The sequence below is a fragment of the Hyaena hyaena genome, unplaced genomic scaffold (genome assembly GCF_003009895.1).
Source record: "Hyaena hyaena isolate Hyena2069 unplaced genomic scaffold, ASM300989v1 scaffold_467, whole genome shotgun sequence".
Taxonomy (NCBI): domain Eukaryota; kingdom Metazoa; phylum Chordata; class Mammalia; order Carnivora; family Hyaenidae; genus Hyaena; species Hyaena hyaena.
Window position 1 is genome coordinate 1,122,274 of NW_024081100.1, and position 21,035 is coordinate 1,143,308.

General features: G+C 43.7%; 1 protein-coding gene across 2 annotated transcripts in view; it reads right to left on the minus strand.

Annotated features, from left to right (window-relative positions):
- Positions 1-2,508: 2,508 nt before the first annotated feature.
- STOX2 (storkhead box 2) overlaps positions 2,509-21,035 on the minus strand; it is a 110,914-nt gene continuing 92,387 nt past the window's right edge. The window contains exons 3-4 of one of the 2 annotated variants that reach the window (XM_039253840.1): positions 12,083-14,348; positions 2,509-6,910 (exon numbers count right to left, since the gene is read on the minus strand). In XM_039253840.1, coding sequence (XP_039109771.1) covers positions 6,715-6,910; positions 12,083-14,348 — 2,462 coding nt within the window. In that variant the 3' untranslated portion in view covers positions 2,509-6,714. Of the gene's footprint in view, positions 6,911-12,078; positions 14,349-21,035 lie in introns of those variants that run through there. The other variant, XM_039253841.1, reaches the window with a different exon arrangement.

Below are 21,035 nucleotides of genomic sequence, written 5' to 3' on the forward strand. Positions count from 1 at the left end.
GAGGCACGGAGGAGTTCCGGGCTCCTGTAAGCGCCCCGGGAATATGTGACTAGACGCCGGGTGCTCACGGGCCAGGGGATCGCGTTTATTTGGGGACAGAAACTGTGGTTTGAGGGCCAATGACACAAACCAACCACACTGCTTTCTAATCTCACAGAAGACGCCATTCTTTGTGTCTCTCAGCCTGACTCTCAGATTTGAATAGCTGCCCCCAAATGTGTCTTTTTCGACACTCCTGGGAAAAGATTCTGATGAGATATTTCCCTCTTCCGTTGCTGTCATTCAAAAGCTCTGATCACAAAGACTGCAAGACAAGTTTTGTTACAAACTCCTATTAACTGAGGAGAGCAAGAAATTGGTCTCACCTCAAGTATTTTCGCTCCAGCACCAAAAAAAAAATCCACTTAGACATATAACCAAATGTTATTTAATATCTTAAAAAGTAACACAATCCAAAATGGATATTTCACACAACACTACATAAACAACATGAACACAATATTACCATATGGAGGGACTTTCAAATATAGACTTACAAAAAATCCCTGTGCTTTTTTTTCCTTTTAAGTTATTATACTAAGCATGACAGTCATCATCATTTACAATATGGCACACCGGCACAATAAAAACCATGTTACAAATGTGCTGTCATAAATCAGTAACATTAGGGAAGACATTTCATGAACTGTAATTATTTCATATGAAATACTATACAATATAAACAGAACATCCATCTTGGATGACCTTTACAGCAACCAGAGACCAAGTAATTTAAAGTTTTTTTTTTTTTTCAGTGCAAACACATTTTATTCAAGGCAGTCTTGGCTGCAAAACTCCTTTCTAACATACAGTAAATCCCACTTGCACTTCTTAATTCATTTACCCTAATGCAATAGTCACATTCAGTCACTCAGAGAAAGATACCTGCAGAATTATGATCCCTTTAAACTTAACGTTGAAACTTAATTCTCTTCTAGAAAGTAGTATCTATGTCAACTACTCTACGGACCTTAATTTGTAGCTGTCAGTACTTACATGAAGGTGACCTCAGGGCAGCCCTAGTCCTAAGCCATCACGTGTGCACAATATCGCACACTATTTTGCCCTTCCAGTGTGGAAACCGTGGTGGTGTGTCGGTATCCAGGCGGGGGAATGGGAAGAGGCAGGGAGGGAGGACCTCCGAGGAAAGGCAGGCAAGGAGCTGCTGAGAATTTTCCATGACTGCAGAGGACGGACACTGGAGGGGTTCTCGGATCTCAGATTTGGTACCTCTTTTTGGTGGGAGCAAGGAACGGGGGTGTCAAGGTCAGCCCCTGGACAGGGAGGCATAGGCGCTGTACGCCGACCAGCCAAGCCTCTAGCCTTACATTTGCTTCCAGAGTCACTGCTGCCTCACTTGTGAAACTCCCCCTTCCCTCGCTGGCAGGGTGTGCGCGTGCGCGTGCGTATGTGTGTGTGCGTTCACATTTGAAGCCAACAATGAGCAATTAAAGCCCTGTAACTGATAATATACAATCATAAGAAGGTTTAGTCCCCCATGAGCCTTGTAGAATTTTCAACCTTGCAAATCAGCAACTGTAAGTCATAGAACAACTGTACAAACACAGGATTATGTGTTGGAGGCGCAATCACGGGGGAATCTCTATGGGATGCTGCTGAAGACGACGCAGAGAGTAACTCAATCAGGGAGATACCAAGGCCTATTTCAACATGCCAGGAGATTTAATCATGAATTTTTTCGTATATATAAATTTATGAAATGTCTCCTAAATAAAAATCTATCGGAAAATACCGGATGTATCCTTAAAACTGTAGAACCTTCTGGGAGAATGACGGAGTGACAGCTGATTCTTTTATCTTACTTGGCAAAGATCAGACTGATCGTAACCTCCTTCCTGCCCATATTTTAGTAACCCAAAGCAAAACAATGGTTTCCATGCTTTTGCATTCGTTCTTCCCGTGTCCTGGCTTCCCTGAGCCCCAAACACTTGCAGAAGCATGGCTCGCGAACAGAAGAGAACGGGCAAGGCAGTACCGGGGGGGGGGGGGGGAGGACAGGAAAGGACAGGATCACTTCTGCTTGGGGTCCGCTATCGCCTGACAGCGTGCTGCTGGCTGGTTCTGGGACTGGCCCGTGGCAATGGGGAAGGTTCCCCAGCAAGGATCTGATATCTCCCAGTTTGAGAAAACACTTAGAACTAGATAAGCTCCCTGGGAAATCCAGATTCTTCCAGTAGGACTCAATATATTGTACTAAATTTCTATCGTGCCCAAAGCAGCACTGGGAAGAGTACTTAGATAAAGGTTTAAATCACGATTCCCATTTTAGCACCTTCCATTGCCAGGAGCGCGTGTTCCTGAAAGATGGTGTTTAGCACGGGACTTACAGAAGCCCAGTATGAAACTGTAAACAAGGGTGTATGTCTGGGATCTGCCTCTGACCGCACTGGGTGGGTTTTGTAGGATTCCAAACGCCCTGAACTTTTTGAATGAAAATGGACAAAAGTGTACAGTTGTATTTGTTTTCTTCAACTTTATTAGCACACATCAGAAAAAATAGCATTGTGTTTAGTGATTTCTCAGGACGGTCTATCAAACAGATAGAAAATAGATCACCAGTAGCTGCCACTGAGTTTCTGGGTCATCTTAAGTCACTCCTTCTGTTTGTCCATTTCAAGTATGGGTATTACAAATAGGACCTGCTTTGTTAATTGTTTGTCAATCTGAATGCTTTGGAAGCACTTTGAGATCCCAAAATGAATGGGCAAAGTCACGATAGTTTGTTGTTGGCTTTTAATCAAGCTCCGAATACCGCCCACGTTATAAATGGTGGGACTTTTCAAAATAGGTTCACTATTGGATTGTGAGCAATACGCCTATAATTTAAGTTAAAAACTTTATCTTCAAGTACACTTGGTGGCAATAAGTGGTTTGTCCTGGGTAGGGTTTTACAGAGCTGTGCCAACCTCAAAAAGCACACAGTGCTTTCCTTTTCATCAAACAGGTTTTTTCCTTCCCCATGGCGATTGCGATATAATTTAAATTTACATCTTCGAACCGCTGGCTGGGCTCTAAGAAAGGGAGACTTGGGAACAGCTGGTGTTCAGATCATCGTTACTTCAGATTAACTTTCAATTTATGCTTCCTGAACTTGTACTTCGCCACATCAGAGAAGCGGTAATTTGGTATTTTTATCCTGCTTGGTCCCCATTCGGCTCTTGTGTTTGTTTTCTCTATTTGGTGGCACCCCCTTTTCATATCCTCATTAAGGTCCCCTGAGATGTGCAAAATAGAGAAAATGGAACACAAATTATTTAACACACGTGGCGAGTACACAGCACTGCTCTTTTAATTAAAATGAAGTTTGGGCTTGGTATGGTAGCGTGTGCGTGAAGGCAGCGAGGCCCAAAGTACTTCAAAGCTGGCACGGTCCACATTTCTGGTGTGACTTCTGTTACTGAAAACCTAGAATTCAAATCAGATTCTTACAGGAGTAAAGAGCTTGCTAAATTATGTTTACCGATCGGCTCTTGGCCAGAGAGAACTCTTAGCAGAACGGGGGGGTTTGTGGGGGGTGGGGGTAGGGTGAAAAGACAAGAAATTTAAACTTCCTTTCGTTCGTAACAAAATTGAGTGTGCTTTTGTGGGAAAGAGAGGAGAGACAGGTTTACATCTGAAAGCGAAATAATGCCGTAAAACAAAACCACGGCCATGAAAAAGTCACGAGCCCGCATGGGCAGTCACTGACACACACACAGAACGCCATGGCCGAATGTTCACGAAAGTTTTCAACTTTGCTTTTCTGAACAATACACTTGAACACACTGCTGCCGCTTCATCAAATTTATGGAGGTAGTTCTATGTAAAAATAAAAATTACCATAAAGTAATATGCTGTATCATAATAATACATACGTGTGCAAAATGCCGACAGATGGGTTGACCCTTTAAAGTTGAACGCTACACAGAGATTCAACCAGATTCAGCTTTGTAAACCTTTCAGCTGAGAAACTCTAAGCGAAGACTAGATAAGCAGCCACGGAACACAAAGCTATCAGCGCGGGGGAGGAAACGGGTGCTGGTAACCTTGGTGCGGGCCGAGCACATGGTCACCAAGAAGCTCGCCGTGGACCATCTCGGGTCACATCTGTAACACGCTTCCTGTCGCCTCACTCCTCCCCCATCTGAGAATCCTGATTAGATTCAGACGGGGCTAGTTCCACACGGAACGTCTGCTTAACATCGTATCGTCTTTAAAGCCCATCTTTTCTACGCTAATGGCTCCAGGTCTAAGGGAGTTTCTGGTTGTTTTTAAAATCACGTTACCCCAATAGCATCAGGCTAATAGTATACACATTTTATTTGAATACCGTCTTTTGTAAACCTATTTCTTATGAACTATTGATAAAGTCATATTTTAAAGCTTCTCTTTAAGGGTAATGCTTTTCTTTCCTGTCCACACAGCATTTGATTATAATAATGGCCACTTTCAGAGGATCAACTAGAGGCTGATGTATTGTTTCAATGGTTACGTTATTTATGAGCTGATAGTATGATTCAACACTTGCGAGCAGTTCTTGGGGGGCGGGGGGGGGGAGAAAAACGAATTTAGAAGAATTTGGTAACCGTATGGTTATACAACTCCCCAAGGAAACGGACTCTGTGTATAGTCTATTAGATACATTATCATTCCTTCTGGACATATTTAAGCAATGAGACAGTTCATTTCTGGGCAATCAGGGCATGCCTTGGAAGAAATAAGGCATGAGATTCAAAGCCAACTGACTTAAGCATTTTAGTGGTATAGGGGCTTACCAAGAAACGTGCTTACGTTTCATTATGAGCATAAAAAAAGGTATCTTAAGCTTGATGAGTCAAGTTTGACCCAATGCAACTTGCAAATATCTGAAAATGCATGAGGGAATATCCATATGTTTCAAGAATCAGTCCAACTATATCTAGGACCGTGTTCTTTAAACAGATCCCTACTGATTGAACCTAATGCTGAAGCAGAAATGTTTCACACATTTTTATGCCGCTTACTGAAGTCTGAGGTGGAATGACTTTAGATTTATTTTTGGATATATTATTTTATGGTATACGGCTCCAAACATCACATGCCACCAAACTAAATAAAACTTTCTGCCAGACGTTGTGTCCTATGTAACCCTTCTGCAAATATCTTTTCGTCATCTACACATTTAGCCCATGGTTCTCAAAGAATAAAATGGGGGGAACTTTGAAGTGTCTCTTTTCTGTAAAGTGGAGCCCGATCATTTGTAATCCCTTTAATGCTTAGAGTCTTTTTCGTATTCAAGGTGACGTTGTAAACCAAAGCCAAATGCTGACAAACCATTTTGAAATAAGTTGGGCTGATAACTATACATCCACCTAAAACGGCCTCCTATAATTGGTTACAAAGTATCTGTAAACATCACTCTGGCATAGTTCATGTATGCATAATTGTCATTCTGATAAATTTCAGGGGAGTACAAGTTCGGATTATACCGTACTTGCAGAATGAGCACATTCTGTTGGTAAGTATGTGGGCACATGTATAGTTCTCATCAAAAATTATTTTTTAAAGTTTTCTCTATAGATATCTTTCCAGGAATAAAAGGCCTGAAGTTCAACTCTCCCTAAATCTGCTCTTTCCTATAACCACTAAAAATGATCTCCCGTAGCCTAATTTAGGCATTCTATTTAAAACTACATAAAATAGATTAATGTCCTTCCATTAGAAAGAATAACATCCCCAGGCCATACTCTTCATTTGTATCACAAAGAACATTTTGCTTTTAAACAAACTAATTATCATTATCTATTATAGTAAGATAGGATCATCATAAGTATCACAAGGAGGAAATGATCTTCCTTAAATATTTGATTAACACCGGTTAAGAGTCCACATTTCCCTCTTCGATCACCCAGTGCCGTGCACCAGCCAGGCTGGGGGGTCCCCTTCCTTCGTCCACTTCAGAATCAAAGGCCTATATTCCTGTTTGTGATTATGGAAGGTTAAAAAATCAGACAAGCATCTGTTACACGTAAAAACAAAATCCTGAAAACAGACACTCCCAGAATTTCGACCACAACCCCTTCTGACACACTTCACGGGCTCCTGCAAAATCGTGTCACGAAAACTCACAGTGAGAAATGACTGGTGCATGACCAATTTACACACAAAGGGGCTGGGGTCCCTTCTGGTCAGTCTGACATGGATCTCCCTCCAGGCGGACCCTCGCATTTGTGGACATTTTGTGGTGGCTTATGCTTTTTTTTTCCTTTCTTTTTTTTTTGGAAGTGTCAAGGATCAGTTCCGTGGCACCCTCTGACCACAGACTGGGAGCAACACGCATCTGTGGCATTTAAAAATGGAATTGGCAACTTCATGACATTGGAATGCATATCACACTTACAGTGTCTAGACTTTCCTTTTGTGTGCTCAGTTACAAGTAGTGAAGCAAAAGTATACATATCACCCCTACTACTGCTATTCGGTTGCTACAGAGCCATACATGTGAAAAGCAATACTCAGAAATAAAGATTTTTGTTCTTTTTTTTTTTTTTTCCCTAGCCTACTTAGCAGCACAGTTTAAGTAAACACAAAAACTGTGGTCGAGATGCTCGTCTTTCCCAAGATGTAAACATCAGTCCCAGTGTCGTAAACTTGGCTGTGTCGGAAGGAGCCGGGATATCTGAAGCAGAGCGACCGTCACACACTAGTAACAGAAGCCTGCAAGCAGTTGGAAGGTTTCTGTAATTTCTCAGCTTCGTTTGTCGCGGGGTCCGTACTTGCTCGGAAGCTGAAAGCCGGTCCGGCCCCACCGTGCACCGGGCTCAAGGTAACGTTCTGACGACGGTTACTTTCAACAATGCTTGACGTGTTGGAAGCCAGGCTCTCCCGAGTGCTAAAAGAGTAAAAAGGGTTTGTTTTGTTTTGTTTTAAACACAAATAATTATCTCTGGAGCCCCAGAGGAAGAGCAAATGATGTAGTTAATGGATTTCCTCTGTCGGTTCATGATGTCATACATGCCCCATCTCACACTGATTAGTCACATATGCTCCTCCAGCGTGGGCTCCAGAAGCTTTCACACACATGTTACAGTAAATGGCACCCCGAATGACGGCTTTTCATCCTACTAAATGCATTGAAAATGTTTTGCCCTTCCCTTCCCATTCAAGGAAACTGCTTCCAAATTTGATGTGCTAGATGGCTATCACATTCATCAGAGAAGAGAATCCTCCCAAATACATATATGTAACGACTTCATCTCAGGCTGGAAATTCATTGAAAAACCTGCTCCTGAATAAACTCAATTTTGTCCCTAGTGATTCTGTTTTCATTCCTGATTAGCAGATCTTGACTGTGGTTAGACTTCAAGCATGCCATTAGCTAATCGGCCACACTGATGGGAATACAATTCCTCTTAAAGCACTTGGGACCTCTGTTTCCAATCTTAACACTTTCATGGAAATACATTATATTTTCAGAAAAGGACTCTCAGAGTTTCCTCATTCATTTGTGAAGTTTACATCCCCTCTTCCCCTTTAGTAGAAATATTTTATTTTTTCAGAGTAGAGTGATTTAAAGGCTTTAGTATTTCTATTTCTCTTTCAGTTTTTCTAAGTTAGAAACTCTTGAATTTTATTGTTCCAAGAGATTTGGAACATTAACATTTTAAGTGTGTAGGGCAATAGCATTAGAAATAAGATTCCTTGGCCCGATTGATAGGAACTGAACAGGTTCCGTGTTCAAGGTCCTCAAAACTGTAGTAAGAAGCTTAGTTTATAAAGAGATTGAAGAAACCACAAGGACACTCAAAATATCCATCCATCCTACTGGGCAGATTCAAAGTTTAGAAAATATTCTATGAGAATTGGCCCCCATCCCTGATGTCAGCCTGCCGAAATCAGTCAACGGGTCCAACTACTGCAGTGGACGACCTCACCACCTCTCTTCTACTCCCGTACGGAATTAACAGCACTTCTGTCTGAACCCCATGCAGGTTTTTCCCACTATCTACAGTAGGATGTTCCCATGAAACCTTTCATAGGCCGAAATCGCTCTGAAAGTATACAGTCGCTTTCCAACTGTTTGCACTGATGCCTCTTTGCTTTTACAGAAGACCTACATTAGTACCTGTTTCTATGAACCGAAAGAAATCCAAAGAAGACTCTTGCTTTCCGAGGAAAAGTCATTACTAACATAGGGTCTTTCGTCCAAGCAAAGGGCTGTGAACGCAAACTTTGGGAAGGCGCGACATGCCTGTACGTTGTTTGGCAGCACTTCCTAGAGAATGGATTATTTCATCCTAACCCCTTGTGACCTTGAGTTTGCTTCTCATCCAGGAGCCAGGTAAACAGGGAACTGTTTAAAAGGAAGTTTGTTCATCGACTACCAAAAACAACAACTGGACCTTTCTTGACTGCAAAGTGCGTGTCCAGGAGGTTAATATGTTCACAAGAAGTAAATCAAGTTCTTTTGTTGTGCTCTCAGTGGTTCTGAGCATACCTAAAGACTATGCCAAAACATCAGCACTAAAGGGATGGAAAGTGCTAGATTCACCTATTTATCTGCCTTACACTTTCCCTAAGAAAACCCATCAGTGGCTTTCTAGTACCATAGTTGAAGCACGTGGTCAGGTGGAGGAAGGAAGAAGGACAATCAACATGGAGAACCCCAAAGATTTCCTGACATGTTCTTCAGTTTCATTCTTAATCGTGATAACAACTTTTTATGGTACCTGATTTCCTCACCTCTAAAATGGGGAGAGTCATGGGATTCACCTACTCATAGGGTGACTGTGAAGAAGAAATACGCATCCAAGAAGCTGTACATTAAAAAGCTAGGTACATATTATTATTTCGGTTGTACACCTGGCCTCTAACAAATTAAGTAGCTACGATGAGTTGGTTTCAGAATCCATACATGACTAAATGACATCTTTTCTAGGGCAAAATGCACTGTAAGGTCCAAAGGACCTTAAACCGGCTTAACCCTTTTCAACCGGCTTTTAAGGCATGCCAGTCACCGTAAACACATCTCACTATCAGAGACCATCTAAGTTGGGAGTAGTCTGGGCTCTGAGATGCCTCTGACCGCCTCTGGCCAGAGTCATTAAGAGTGATAAATATCTACAGCACTCCAGTTTCTCCAGAGGGATCGATCTCATTATTGCCACAATCATAAGTGCAGGGCACGCAGTATTCATGAGGGTTCTGGGTGTCATCCTGAAAAAGCTGATGGTAAAAATACTCCTCAGACTAAAAGCTCTTACTTTCTTGAAAAAAAGAAAGCCATAGTGGAGGGCAACCTTAAAAATAAGATTTCAGGATTTTGTAAGCAGAAGAGGCAAACCAAGACGCTGTGTGGCTCGGCGCCCTGGCTGAGAGAGCCCCCTCCCCCAGCCCTGCGTGCCACCAGGCACGCACTCCCACGGTGCATTAGGCGGACACCTCCTTCCCTGGCTTTGCTACCTGATTTTCACCTTGTGTTTATCAACCAGTTTTTGGCCTCAGGTTTGGAATAGCAGGCTTTTTAGGTCAAGATGTTTCATGTTCAATGTTAGACCTCCCAGGACTGAAAGCTGGGAGTGTGGACATCATCTAGGTTGGTCCATCTTTTTTTGATTGTTATTGTTGTTGGATCTTAGTTGCCCAGTACTTAAGTACTGGAAGATTCGAATAGATGGCCCACTTAAGACTTCTGTATCTCATGGCAGTAGAGAGGTAGCAGCCTCATAATGCTCTATGGCTAAAACACTCCTCGTGCTGGAGAGTAAACCTCCCTGTAACTCACCCATTCTCCTTCACAGACCCTCCTCACGCATCAGAAAACAACCGAATCAAGTGAGGTGTACAGAAAATACAGCTGAAAAACAGAAATGGTAAATAAGTGTTGACCTAACTTCTAGCCAACGGATTAAATATGAAAGGGGCAAAATTTGGAATTGTTCTGTAGATTGTCTAACTGCGTGAGGTTTACAGGCGGTCAGCATATTCCTGTAGAGAAAATCTCCCTAATAGGAGCGGATGGACATGTACCTAAATGTGAGACAGTTGTCTCCTCAGAGAGATCTTACTTCCTACCAGAACAATGTGTGTAACCTTACGTACATTATGAAAGAAATGAAAACTTATTTCAAGAAAGAGTCCCATTAGTAAATTCTATATCCTGCATCTCAAATTTAGAGATAAAACAATAGATTCTGTGGCGAGGCTGGTTCAACGATTTCATGAAAGTATGTGTTTATCTGCTCCCAAACCAAAAACCTTTCAGTATTATGTGCTGGTGGGCTTTTGAGTTAAAACCCACTGAGCGACTCTTAACGTCTTCTTAGCAATGATCTCTGGAGCACCAGCCTTCCCTCTGTGGAGGTACAGGGGCCAAGCGGGCACTGTGCTGGGTTGAAAGCTGTGGTATGCCAAGCACTGGTCAGGTAGAGTCTATATGGTAAGAAACAGTCGAACATAAGGTACAGGCAAAATTAACCACACCTTCCGTAAGTGACGATTCTGAATATCTATCCATCAGTTACAGATCTTCAAAGTGCCTCTCTTGTGCCCACGATTAGAAATTCAAGAGGAAAAAAGAGCAGAAGACAGAAATAGAAAGAAAAGTATTTACACATTTGATTTGATTTGATTTGATTTGGGACTTAAAAAATACTCAGCAAAAGCTATATTTTAGAAAAGCTATTAATAGGTAGACCAGTAGTTTTCAGAGTGCCATGGACCCTGAGGTCAGTTAGGGCTCTTTCACGGACAGGTAGAGATGTGGGGCTCCTGGCCTCACACTCTCTTTGGCCAGAGCACCATCTCTGTGGTTTGTTTAGACATTAGACTTCTACACAATTGTTAACTTGGGAGAAAAAGGTTACATGGCAAAAATCATCATCATCATAATCAAGAACCAGCCCTTTAAGAAATAATAAAGGCCTAATATGGGACAGACAGATTAACGATTCCCAATTCTGATTTGGGAATGCTCCATCCCCAAATTATCCAGACTAAGGTGAAATCACAACAGAACTACATTGAATTTGTAATAATTAAAATAATACATGAAGCATGTAATCATATCTGGGTACTTGTTAAAATGATAAAATGTATCGTAGAATCTTGGGAAATCGCAACTCATGAGAAATGTCAACCTGTCAGTAGTATTTCTGCATCTCAGAGTCACCAATCTGGAGTAGAATTTAGAAGAAGGATTAGGTCCCCAGTTGCCCTTTGAGGAGAAGGAAGAGTTAAGGAGAAAAAAAGGAAGTTGCATAGACTCTGTTTTGCTTTCTTAAGCCCTGAACCACGTTAGTGTGCTGGACATGCCAGCCAGGCATTACACGCTCTCTGCTGTTAACCCTCTGCTGAAGTGCCAGCTGTAATTAGAGCGCCTAAATGGGTTGTATCAGTTCTGCGGGAGGAGACAGAAAAGCGTGGGCACACGTTTTGATCTAATGGAGCAAGGCCCCTAATCTTTCTGCGAGAGATACAAGGTTCCATTTCTCTGTGAGTCTGAAGTGTATGAGCAAAGGGGGGAAGGGGGTGCATAGTCAGGGCTGCCGTGGCAACAGGCATCGGAGCCCCGGGAAAGGTGTTGGAATCTGTCATTCCCACTAGAGGGACCCCCATCCTTGAGTCAACTAATTGACACCCGCCCCCCAACTGACTACTAACCACTCATTCTACTCAAAAAGGTACTATTTTTGAGGACCTAAAAAACCAAAAATAACACCCTTCTTTTACCAGCACTGGGGGGCAATATACACACAGAAGAAAAATACTGGAAAATGTTGGTCCTATTAGACTGGCCTGATGCAAGTCAGAGGGAGGGAGCCAACCCACCAGTCCAGATTGGTGATCTCTACAGCTGCAGAAACCTGTGTTTCAATTCCTGAAAGAGAAGTCAGAAACAGGGTGTTACCGATACAGCTCACACACCCCTTTCCCCGCATTCACAGAACGAAAACTGGGAAATCAGAACCTCTTCAAGTTATTTGCATCAAGCCCCAGGCCCGGGATGCGTGCGTGCGTGCGTGCGTGCGTGCGTGTGTGTGTGTGAAGAGGCGCCTCTCCCTACCGTGGGGAGTTGAATCCACTGTCCACGGTGATGCTGCTGCTGTCCATGCTGTCGAGGCGCGCCGAGTGGGTGGCCCTCTGAGTGCTGCTGCTGTCGCTTTCTTTTGGGGCAAGGAGGGTGAGGTTCTTCTCGAATTTCCTCTGTAAGTCTCTTTCCTTCTCCCTCTCAAGGAGCCACTGCATGGTGCCCACGTCATCCCTGTTTTTCTCCTCCTCCGTGTTTTTATTGGCCCCTTCCTCAGAGTCGTCGTCGTCAGAGACGTTGTAATAGTCAAAGGAGGCTTCCTGGTTCCCCCCGGACTCCTGCTGACGCTGGGAACCAGGCATGGCCGCGGCCACCGAGGTCCCCAGCGGCGGCTCCAGCTTCTCGCATCGGCCTGGCAGTGTGTCGGCAGGGGTCTTCGGGAGAGACTTGAGGAGGGACAGGCTCGACTTGTGATAGCTGTTTACAGACAGGGTGCTGTGAAGCGGTTTGAACAGCGTGTCTTTGCTGAATATCTCTTTCCTCTTGTCCAGGCTGCCGGGCTCCGCGCTGTGGTGCTGGACGAGCCGTCCGTTGGCCATCCCTTCTGCCACCGCGCCCGGAAGAGCCGGGCCCCCACCTGGCCCTTTGGGGGACTCCTCCTTGTGCCCCACGGGCTCCCTGGAAGAATGTGGGGCCTGCCTATCGGACAGAGGCAGCTTTTTCACCCCTTCCGCCAGAGTCAGAGTGTCATGATCCTCTTTATTCTTTCCCAGGGGCGATGGTGCCGTGAGGACCGTCTCACTGGAGGTGTTGCACTGGAAATAGTCGTCTGTGGCTGATTTTGCTGGACAAGAGTTGAGTTCCCCGTGGGACGGCAGGCTTTCAGGCGCTTTGCCCGGCTCCAAGAGGCTACAAGCGCTGGAGAGCTCCTTGCCGCCACCGACTATTTCTGGAATGCACACCTCTTTATAGCTGCTGGACGAAACATGAGCCCTTGGAAGACCAATCGCTTGTGCAGGCCGTAACGTACTGTCGTCAATGTAGGATTGGCTGGGGGTTTGGTCGTCTTGGCTACAGCCTTCGGCCAGGTCTTCGGGGGTCCCTAGGGAAGAAGCACCCAGCGGGCCCTTTGAGTTGTCCATCGATCTGGATCTCTCCTTGGCTTTGTTGGATCTCTCATTCCTGGACCTCCGGTCCTGGGTATGGCTGTGGCTTCGGTGCACTTTTGAATGGGAGCTTCCCCTGGAAGGTTCAGGAAAAGGCATCTCAGTTCTCCTTTTGGCCAGTTCCCCAGACACATCCCATTCTGGTGTCATGGGGAAGTGAGACTCAATCACGTTCGTGTTACTATGCATGATGAAGTTATCTCCTTTGTGTTCAATGATGAAGCAGCCCTCCCTGGGTGCCCTGGTAAGAGGATCACAGAAGTCATACTCTCTGTCACCTGGGATATCCAGATGAGAACCGTCTGAAGGGTCTCCTTTAGACACCCGGGTCTTGCTGTGGGACCGAGACTTCCCGTGGGACTTTCGATGAGTCCTACTCTTTTTACTTCTTCCGCTGTGATGGGCCGAGGACCCCGCTTTACTCCGATGCGCTTTCTCTTCTTCAAGTTTCTTCATCAGTGCAGTGTGCCTCATGACATTTTCCACGGTCAGGTCCGGGTTAATACGCCTAATGATTTCCATCTCCACCTCCCTCGGGATAGTCGTTGGCATGTCTTCATCTCGCAGGGGCCACTCCTCGGGAGGAAACTGGGCAGAAAAATTGGCTAGCTGTTTGGTCTTATCTTTTTTAAAACTTAGCCGGAATAACTTCAGCCCAAATTTTTTGGACTGCTTTTCCCCGTCTTTAGGTTTTGAGAGAGTTTCTGTCTTGTAGGAAAAGTTGACAGTACTTTTGCTCTTTTCAGTGGGGGGGGCCTGGCAGAGTGAAGGGGGGCAGTAGGGGTCTTTGCAGTCCTTGGCAGGTCTCCTCTGCAGAGTCGAGGCGTGCATGCTATGCACATCTTCTCTGCAGCAGTGGCAAGAGTCGCAGTGGTTTCTGGGCAACGTTCTTTCCCTGACGCAGCCTGAGGCAGAGGGCGTGATGGTTCCGGGTTGCGGGGAGGTACACTGAGACCTGTCAGGTATCCTCTCGTCCAGATGGTACCATTTACTGTTAGTTCTTATGAGAGAAGGAGTAATGAAGTAAGTCTGCGGGGTCACGATGAAATAGCCATCCGGAGTTGGGTAGATCTTCCTCTCCCGCACCAGCGTGTTCAGCGTGTGCCGGAGAATCTCTTGGCTTGGGGTGGGAACACCTAAAAACCAAAGGAACACACTCATGAGAATGTAGAGGGAACTTGTCGTTGGTTCCCGATTTTTCAGAATCTGCTGTGGACCGAACATTTGTATCCCCCCCGCAAACATTCATATGTGCAAATCCTAATCTCTGGTGTGAGGGTGGGGCCCTCAAGATGCGCCCTTGTAAGAAGAGGAAGAGACCAGAGGCCCCCCTCCCTCTGCCATGGGAGGGTATGACTGGCTTCCAGCCAGGAAGAGGGGCCTCACCAGACACCAAATCTGCAGGTGCCTTGCTCTCAGAGCTCCTAGCCTCTGGGACCATGAGAAATAAATGTCTGTTGCTTAAGCCACCCGGTCTATGGGAGTTTTTACATAAGCCCAATCTAAGACAAAATCCTAGTACTTTTGCCAAGCTTCAACATATCATCACAGGGCAAGCCAGTGGGACTCAAAGGTGTTCAGGTAGAGAGACAGAAGTTAGTGAGATTGTTACAGAGGCGGTGCAGTGAGATCGCTACCGTTGTCACAAGGCCTTTCCTGAACAGAGCCGTGAAAAAGCCGAGTATTTTTAAAGGAGGGAAAATGAAAAATGTTTTACATGATATAATAGACATTTATAGAAAAGCCTTTCTCAATACAAAAAACAAAGAAAACTGGGTTGAAATAGCTATCTTGGAAATCAAAAACCAATAGGACATATACAGAGGCCACCATAGACACTTGAAGCTACTCTATACACTCATTTTTCAAGATTAAGCTTACTTAATAAACTTTGTAAGTTACATAAAAGGGCAATTAGACTTGACCATTGTTCATGATGTACCTTCCAATTCTGAAATCATTACCTTTAGTTTTTGTTTTGTTTTTTTAATGTTTTACTTATTACTGAGAGAGCGACAGTATGAGCAGGGGAGGGTCAGAGAGAGACACACACACAGAATCTGAAGCAGGCTCCAGGCTCTGAGCCATCAGCACAGAGCCCGACGTGGGGCTCAAACTCACAAACGGTGAGATCATGACCTGAACCGAAGTCGGACGCTTAACCAACTGAGCCACCCAGGCGCCCCTCATTACCTTCAGTTTTGAAAGTGACTACATTATTCACAAAGTTTGGGTGAGAACGTTCTCCTTCTTGGACTAAGTCAGCAGGATAGAGGTAGTATTTCTAACTCATAACCAGAGAGCCCTAATAAATACATTTGTAAAAACCTAGAAGCTTCTATGTCTGTCTGGTCACGAAGTCCAAAAATGCCATTTTCATTAGACTAGAGATTCCAGAAGAAAATGCCAGATACTTCCTGGTACCATGACTGATAATGTGTTCAAAGGGTTTTGTGTGCATGTTTATGCCTTGTCTGTCTTTCTTTCTTTTTCTTACATTTATTTATTTTTGAGAGACAGACAGAGATAGAGCACAAGTGAGGGAGGGGCAGAGAGCAGAGGAGACACAGAATCTGAAGCAGGCTCCAGGCTCTGAGTTGTCAGCACAGAGCCTGACACGGGGCTCGAATTCACAAACTGTGAGATCATGACCTGAGCCAAAGTTGGACACTTAACCGACTGAGCCACCCAGGTGCCCCTATGCCTTGTCTTTCTTAAGAGATGGAATTACAAGTATAAATTCTTAAGAGAGTGTAAACTCTCCAGGTTATAGAACATTTACTTATTTCTGGGATATTCTTCATTCCTCAGTGCCAGGCACACCAGAGGACGATAGAACTGACTAGTTGGATCTGGATGATAGAATTTGGAAATAGGTCAGGTGGAATTATACTGCCAATATTCAACTGTGTCTGACCCACAAAATTGTAATTTCATGTGATTCAACTTGTGACACAGTTAAGGTAGCGTAATGCGGAGACTGACAGCCTGGAGCCCAGGGTCACACTGCGGGACTGAAACCCCAGCTCTATTACTGTTAGCTGGTGGCAGTGGTTGAATTATGCTAACCCCTGCCTACCACACCATTCCTCCATTTAGACCTTATCCCCTAGACCTCAGCATGTGACCTGGTTTGGAGACAGGGTCTTTACAGAGGTAAACCAGTCAAAATGAGGTCACCAGGGTGGGCTCTACTCCAACATGACCGTGTTCTTCTAAAAAGAGGAAAGTGGACATAGAGACATGCACAGAGAGAAGACAATGTGAAGAAACATTGGTAGAAATGTCCATCCACCCGCCAAGGAGAGAGGTCTGGAACAGTTCCTAACTAACCTCACAGACCTCGGAAGGATCCAACCAACTCTGCCGATACCTTGATTTTGCGCTTTTTGAACTGTAAGAAATTACATTTCTGTTGTTTAAACCACCTGTACTTCGTTAGGGTTATGCTAGAAAATGAGTACTGCTGGTATCACCTTAGGCAACTTACCTAACCTCTCTGAGCCTCAGTCCACAGTCATCGGGATGTGGATAATAACCACGTGTACCCTCATAGTATAGCTGTGAGTTTAAATGAGCTTAAGGCAGGGGTACCTGGTGGCTCAGTTAGTTACGTGTCCAGGTCTTGGTTTTAGCTCAGGTCATGATCTTGCGGTTCATGGGATTGAGCCCTGCGTCAGGCTCTGTGCGGACAGTGTGGAGCCTGCTTGGGACTCTCTATCTCCCTCTCTCTCTCTCTCTGCCCCTCTCCTGCCCACTATCTCCTTCAAAATAAATAAATGAATAAACTTAATTTTTTTTTAATGAGCTTAAGGTACGTAAAGCGGTGCCGGACTTATACGGGGGCTCCATGAACTTGAACTATATAGTCTCAACTTTGGGGCAGGACTCATGGAAACCCAGATTACCTTCAAAGAACATGTGTAGCAACCTAGAATAGCAGGGTAAACTAAGTTTAGGCTCCCCCAATCCTTCCAAAACCACAAAGGTGGGATATGACAGCACTAGTAATGGCCCAGGAGACAGTCTACGAATGTGACGTAACATACATGTCTGTCTGTGTTACCATCTTCAGAAGGCATCCGTAGTGGCAAGGTGGGAAAGGCAGTATTGCTTATGAATAATGCATTGTTTAGTATAATTATTTAATTTTTTAGCTGCATAGTTTCCCTTTAGTCTAGAGCTCTGCTCTTCAGAGATGTACTCTGGTTTTTACGCAAATGGCTTCAAGGCTGATATAATAACAATTTTTTAAAATTTTATGATCGTTTCTGCACAAAATGAACTCCATATGAATTAGTGATATAACCCAAACCATACATATGAAATTCTTGAGTGCCGTCATAAAATAAAAAAAATACTTGCATATAAGAGAAGCAACTTCAAAGAGCTCCTATGCCCCACTAACAACGAGGGCTCCTACTGAACAAGTCTGGGGTACCATTCAAACTGACACAGACTAAAACGCTCCAGATGAGACTGGATTCACACCAGAGGCTCATGAATGATGCCACTTGGGCTGTGTGGCATAGCAATCCCGGGTATCAAACCCATACTGAAAACTAACTGTATCCTACATGGTAGCTTGCTTGCAATCAACACTGTAACAGAGATGAGTTTTTCCAGAACATGGCACGCCTCATTTATAAGAGTTCATGACTGGCCAGTTTACTGTGCTGTCATAATAAAGGAGAGCTGAGAACAGCTGTTACTATGAACCGGAACTGTAATGGTATTACAGAATGTGCTGACTGTAGACCTTACAAGTGCTGATCACAGAAAACCTACAAAACTATACAGAATCATGACCACAATGTTGTCATGTTTACTTACTATTAAAAATAAGTGCTCCTGATAAATGGAAAATAAGAACGAGTTTCCAAAGAGAATTTACATCTAAAGTCTTCATGTCTTGGATTCTCATGTATATTGGTCAAATACTGTCTAATTTGAAAAAACAGGTTAGAAACACCTCTTGTCCAATTTCCCTTCCACACTTCTTACCTGTGAGTTTTCAAAGCTTTAACTGAAAGTCACTGATATTTATGATGCTTATATTATGATGAAGCCTCAGTATAATGTATTGTATTTTCAGTTGTCTGTGAAATCCAGACTTCCATGAGAGGTCTGCAGGGCTCCCCTGGGACAGAGATGGCTGTGATGCGTACTTTCAAAGTTTGCACATTCAACCACTTCCAGATTCTCTTCCCAAAGTTCATCATGAATTTGGATTTTGAGGGCTTAAAGAACAAAAAGATAACCTCTGTATCCAAATAAGGCTGACACCCGACTTCTCTCCTTTTCCACACCTTTACATCTTCCAAAGCAAAACCAGAGACCTAAAAACACTGCATGACAATGCGATGTTGCTTAGACTTACATATCTCTTTAATCCTGCAAATCCGAAAATTGTAGGAACAGAGTGCTTACATATACCTTCTATATGTTAAACATTTTACACGAAAACTTGCAACGGGCTTCTCTGGATTATTTCTTCTCATTGGTGAAGAATACTGGCTGAGGGAGAATTTCCAAGAACCGATGTAAGGGGATGAGATGGGAGACAGAATATGATGAATATGTATACGTATCCCCTCATCATGTATATTCATGTTAATATTCTCTAGCAAATTCAAAACCTCAACCGCATCAGCAGCCTATAGGTCTCTTTCTCTGAGGGTCAGCATTCCTCCCAGGAAGATCCAATCATAACAACCCAACAAGTACTCATCCGATTTAAGTGATCCTTCTGGATGGATGGATGAGGAGTACTTACATAGCTGAGAAGCAAGTACTTATTCTTTTTTCTACTTAAAAAAAATTCTTGTTTCTGTAAAGGAAATTTCAAAACTCAACCAATATAGAAAGGTGATAAAAGAGTTTACATTTCAGTAGGTCAGGGATTTTGACTAGGAGACTTTTTGCTAAAAGCTTTCTTTAGAATATGGGTGTCCGGGGGTGCCTGGGTGCTTCAGTTTGGTTGTGTCCAATCTCAGCTCAGGTTATGATCTTGTGGTTCGTGGGGCTCAGTGAGCCTAGCGTCAGGCTCTGTGCTGATAGCTCAGAGCCTGGAGCCTGCTTCAGATTCTGTGTCTCCCTCTCTCTCTGCCCTTCCCCTGCTCATTCTCTCTCTCAAAAATAAACATTAAAAAAAAGGATATGGTTGTCCAAAACAGTAACAGAGGTCCAAATCTAGACTATTCTTTATACCTATAACATATGCATTAAATACAAGAGCTCAAATGTTTTAATGATACTCAATTAGCTTCCAAAACTTTATTTTCAAGGAGTAAGTCTTACCTTAAGAAGATAAAACTGCCATAAATATGATACTTAAATCCCTTCAGAGTTTTAGCACTGTGTTTGAAAATACATTTTCAAATAGAATTTGAATAGTATTAAGTTTCTAAATTGTTTTGTTCTGAAGTACTTTATAAATTTTTTAAAATGTTTTATTTATTTCTCAGAGAGAGAGAGTGAGCAGGGGAGGGTCAGAGAGAGAGGGAGACACAGAATCTGAAGCAGGCTCCAGGCTCTGAGCTGGCTGTCAGCACAGAGCCCGACGTGGGGCTCGAACCCACAAACTGCAAGATCATGACCTGAGCCTAAGTCGGCCGCTTAACCAACTGAGCCACCCAGGCGCCCCTGTCCTGAAGTGCTTTAAATGATAGCGCAAAGAAGGAAGAAAATCAAAGAGAGAAAAGAAAAGGATGGAGGAAGAGAGACAGGAAGGATGAAGGAAGACAGCCAGGAAACAAAACCTCATTTTATGAAATACTAGTTTAAAATATGGAGCTATTGGGGCACCAGAGCCCGGAGCCTGCTTCGGATCCTGTGTCTCCCTCCCTCTCTGCCTCTCCTCCACTCAACTCTGTCTCTCTCTCAAAAATAAATAAACATTAAAAAATAAAATGAAATAAAATGTGGAGCTATTGCTGAACAAAGCTTTAAATCATTACTACCATGCCCTAAACCAGTAGCTGGCAAGAGCCAAATGTAATTATTTTACTTCGTGAGGCATCTGACCTTCTAGCTGCAACTACTCACTTCTGTAACTGCCACATAAGCAGCTAAAGACAATACATGAACAAACAGGAAAGGCTGTGTTCCAACAGACTTCCAAATAAAACTTTATAAGCACAAGTGGTAGGCCACACGAACCTGCACCCATGGTTTGCCACCCCCTGCCCTAGACTCACATTTGTACAGCGTCCCCGCAATCTGGGGTTGTCATCAGTGTCACAAAGATGACAAAGGTGGGGTCAGCTCCTCTGGGTCCGTCTGACAACAAGGCACTGGGATCTAAGTTCATGGACCATAGAAGCTCGCAAAGCAGTTGCTCATTTAAGTACAGGTGACCTATGAGTTTCTCTACAAAAGTATTCCAACTTAGTGGTATTGTAATCAACTGCTAGGCAATTTACTATTTTCTTTTGCTATTTTTCACAATATATTCTTACCTACTTGGCTCTGGGTTCTTTCCATTCTCTATTTCATGGCCCAGTAAAGGGAGAGGTCTAACCAATTTTGGAAAAGCTATGTGATCTCTCATGAAGCTACATAAAAATAGATTTTAAAAGCTGCTGGGGCGTTTGATGTCAGAAGAGGCCAACCAGGTATAAGGCCACCAGGAAGGGTCTCCCTTCACAAGGGCATTACGTCCATGAACGGCATCTGTCGCCTTAGATCGCTCTCACCTGGGATTCTGCTTAAATAACTACTGAAAGGACAAGGGTTTGCCTGGAAGTTAACGACGAAAGACAATCGGGCAGTGAAGAATATTCAGAGATAATGTTAGAAAATTTAAGGTAATTTATAGGCTG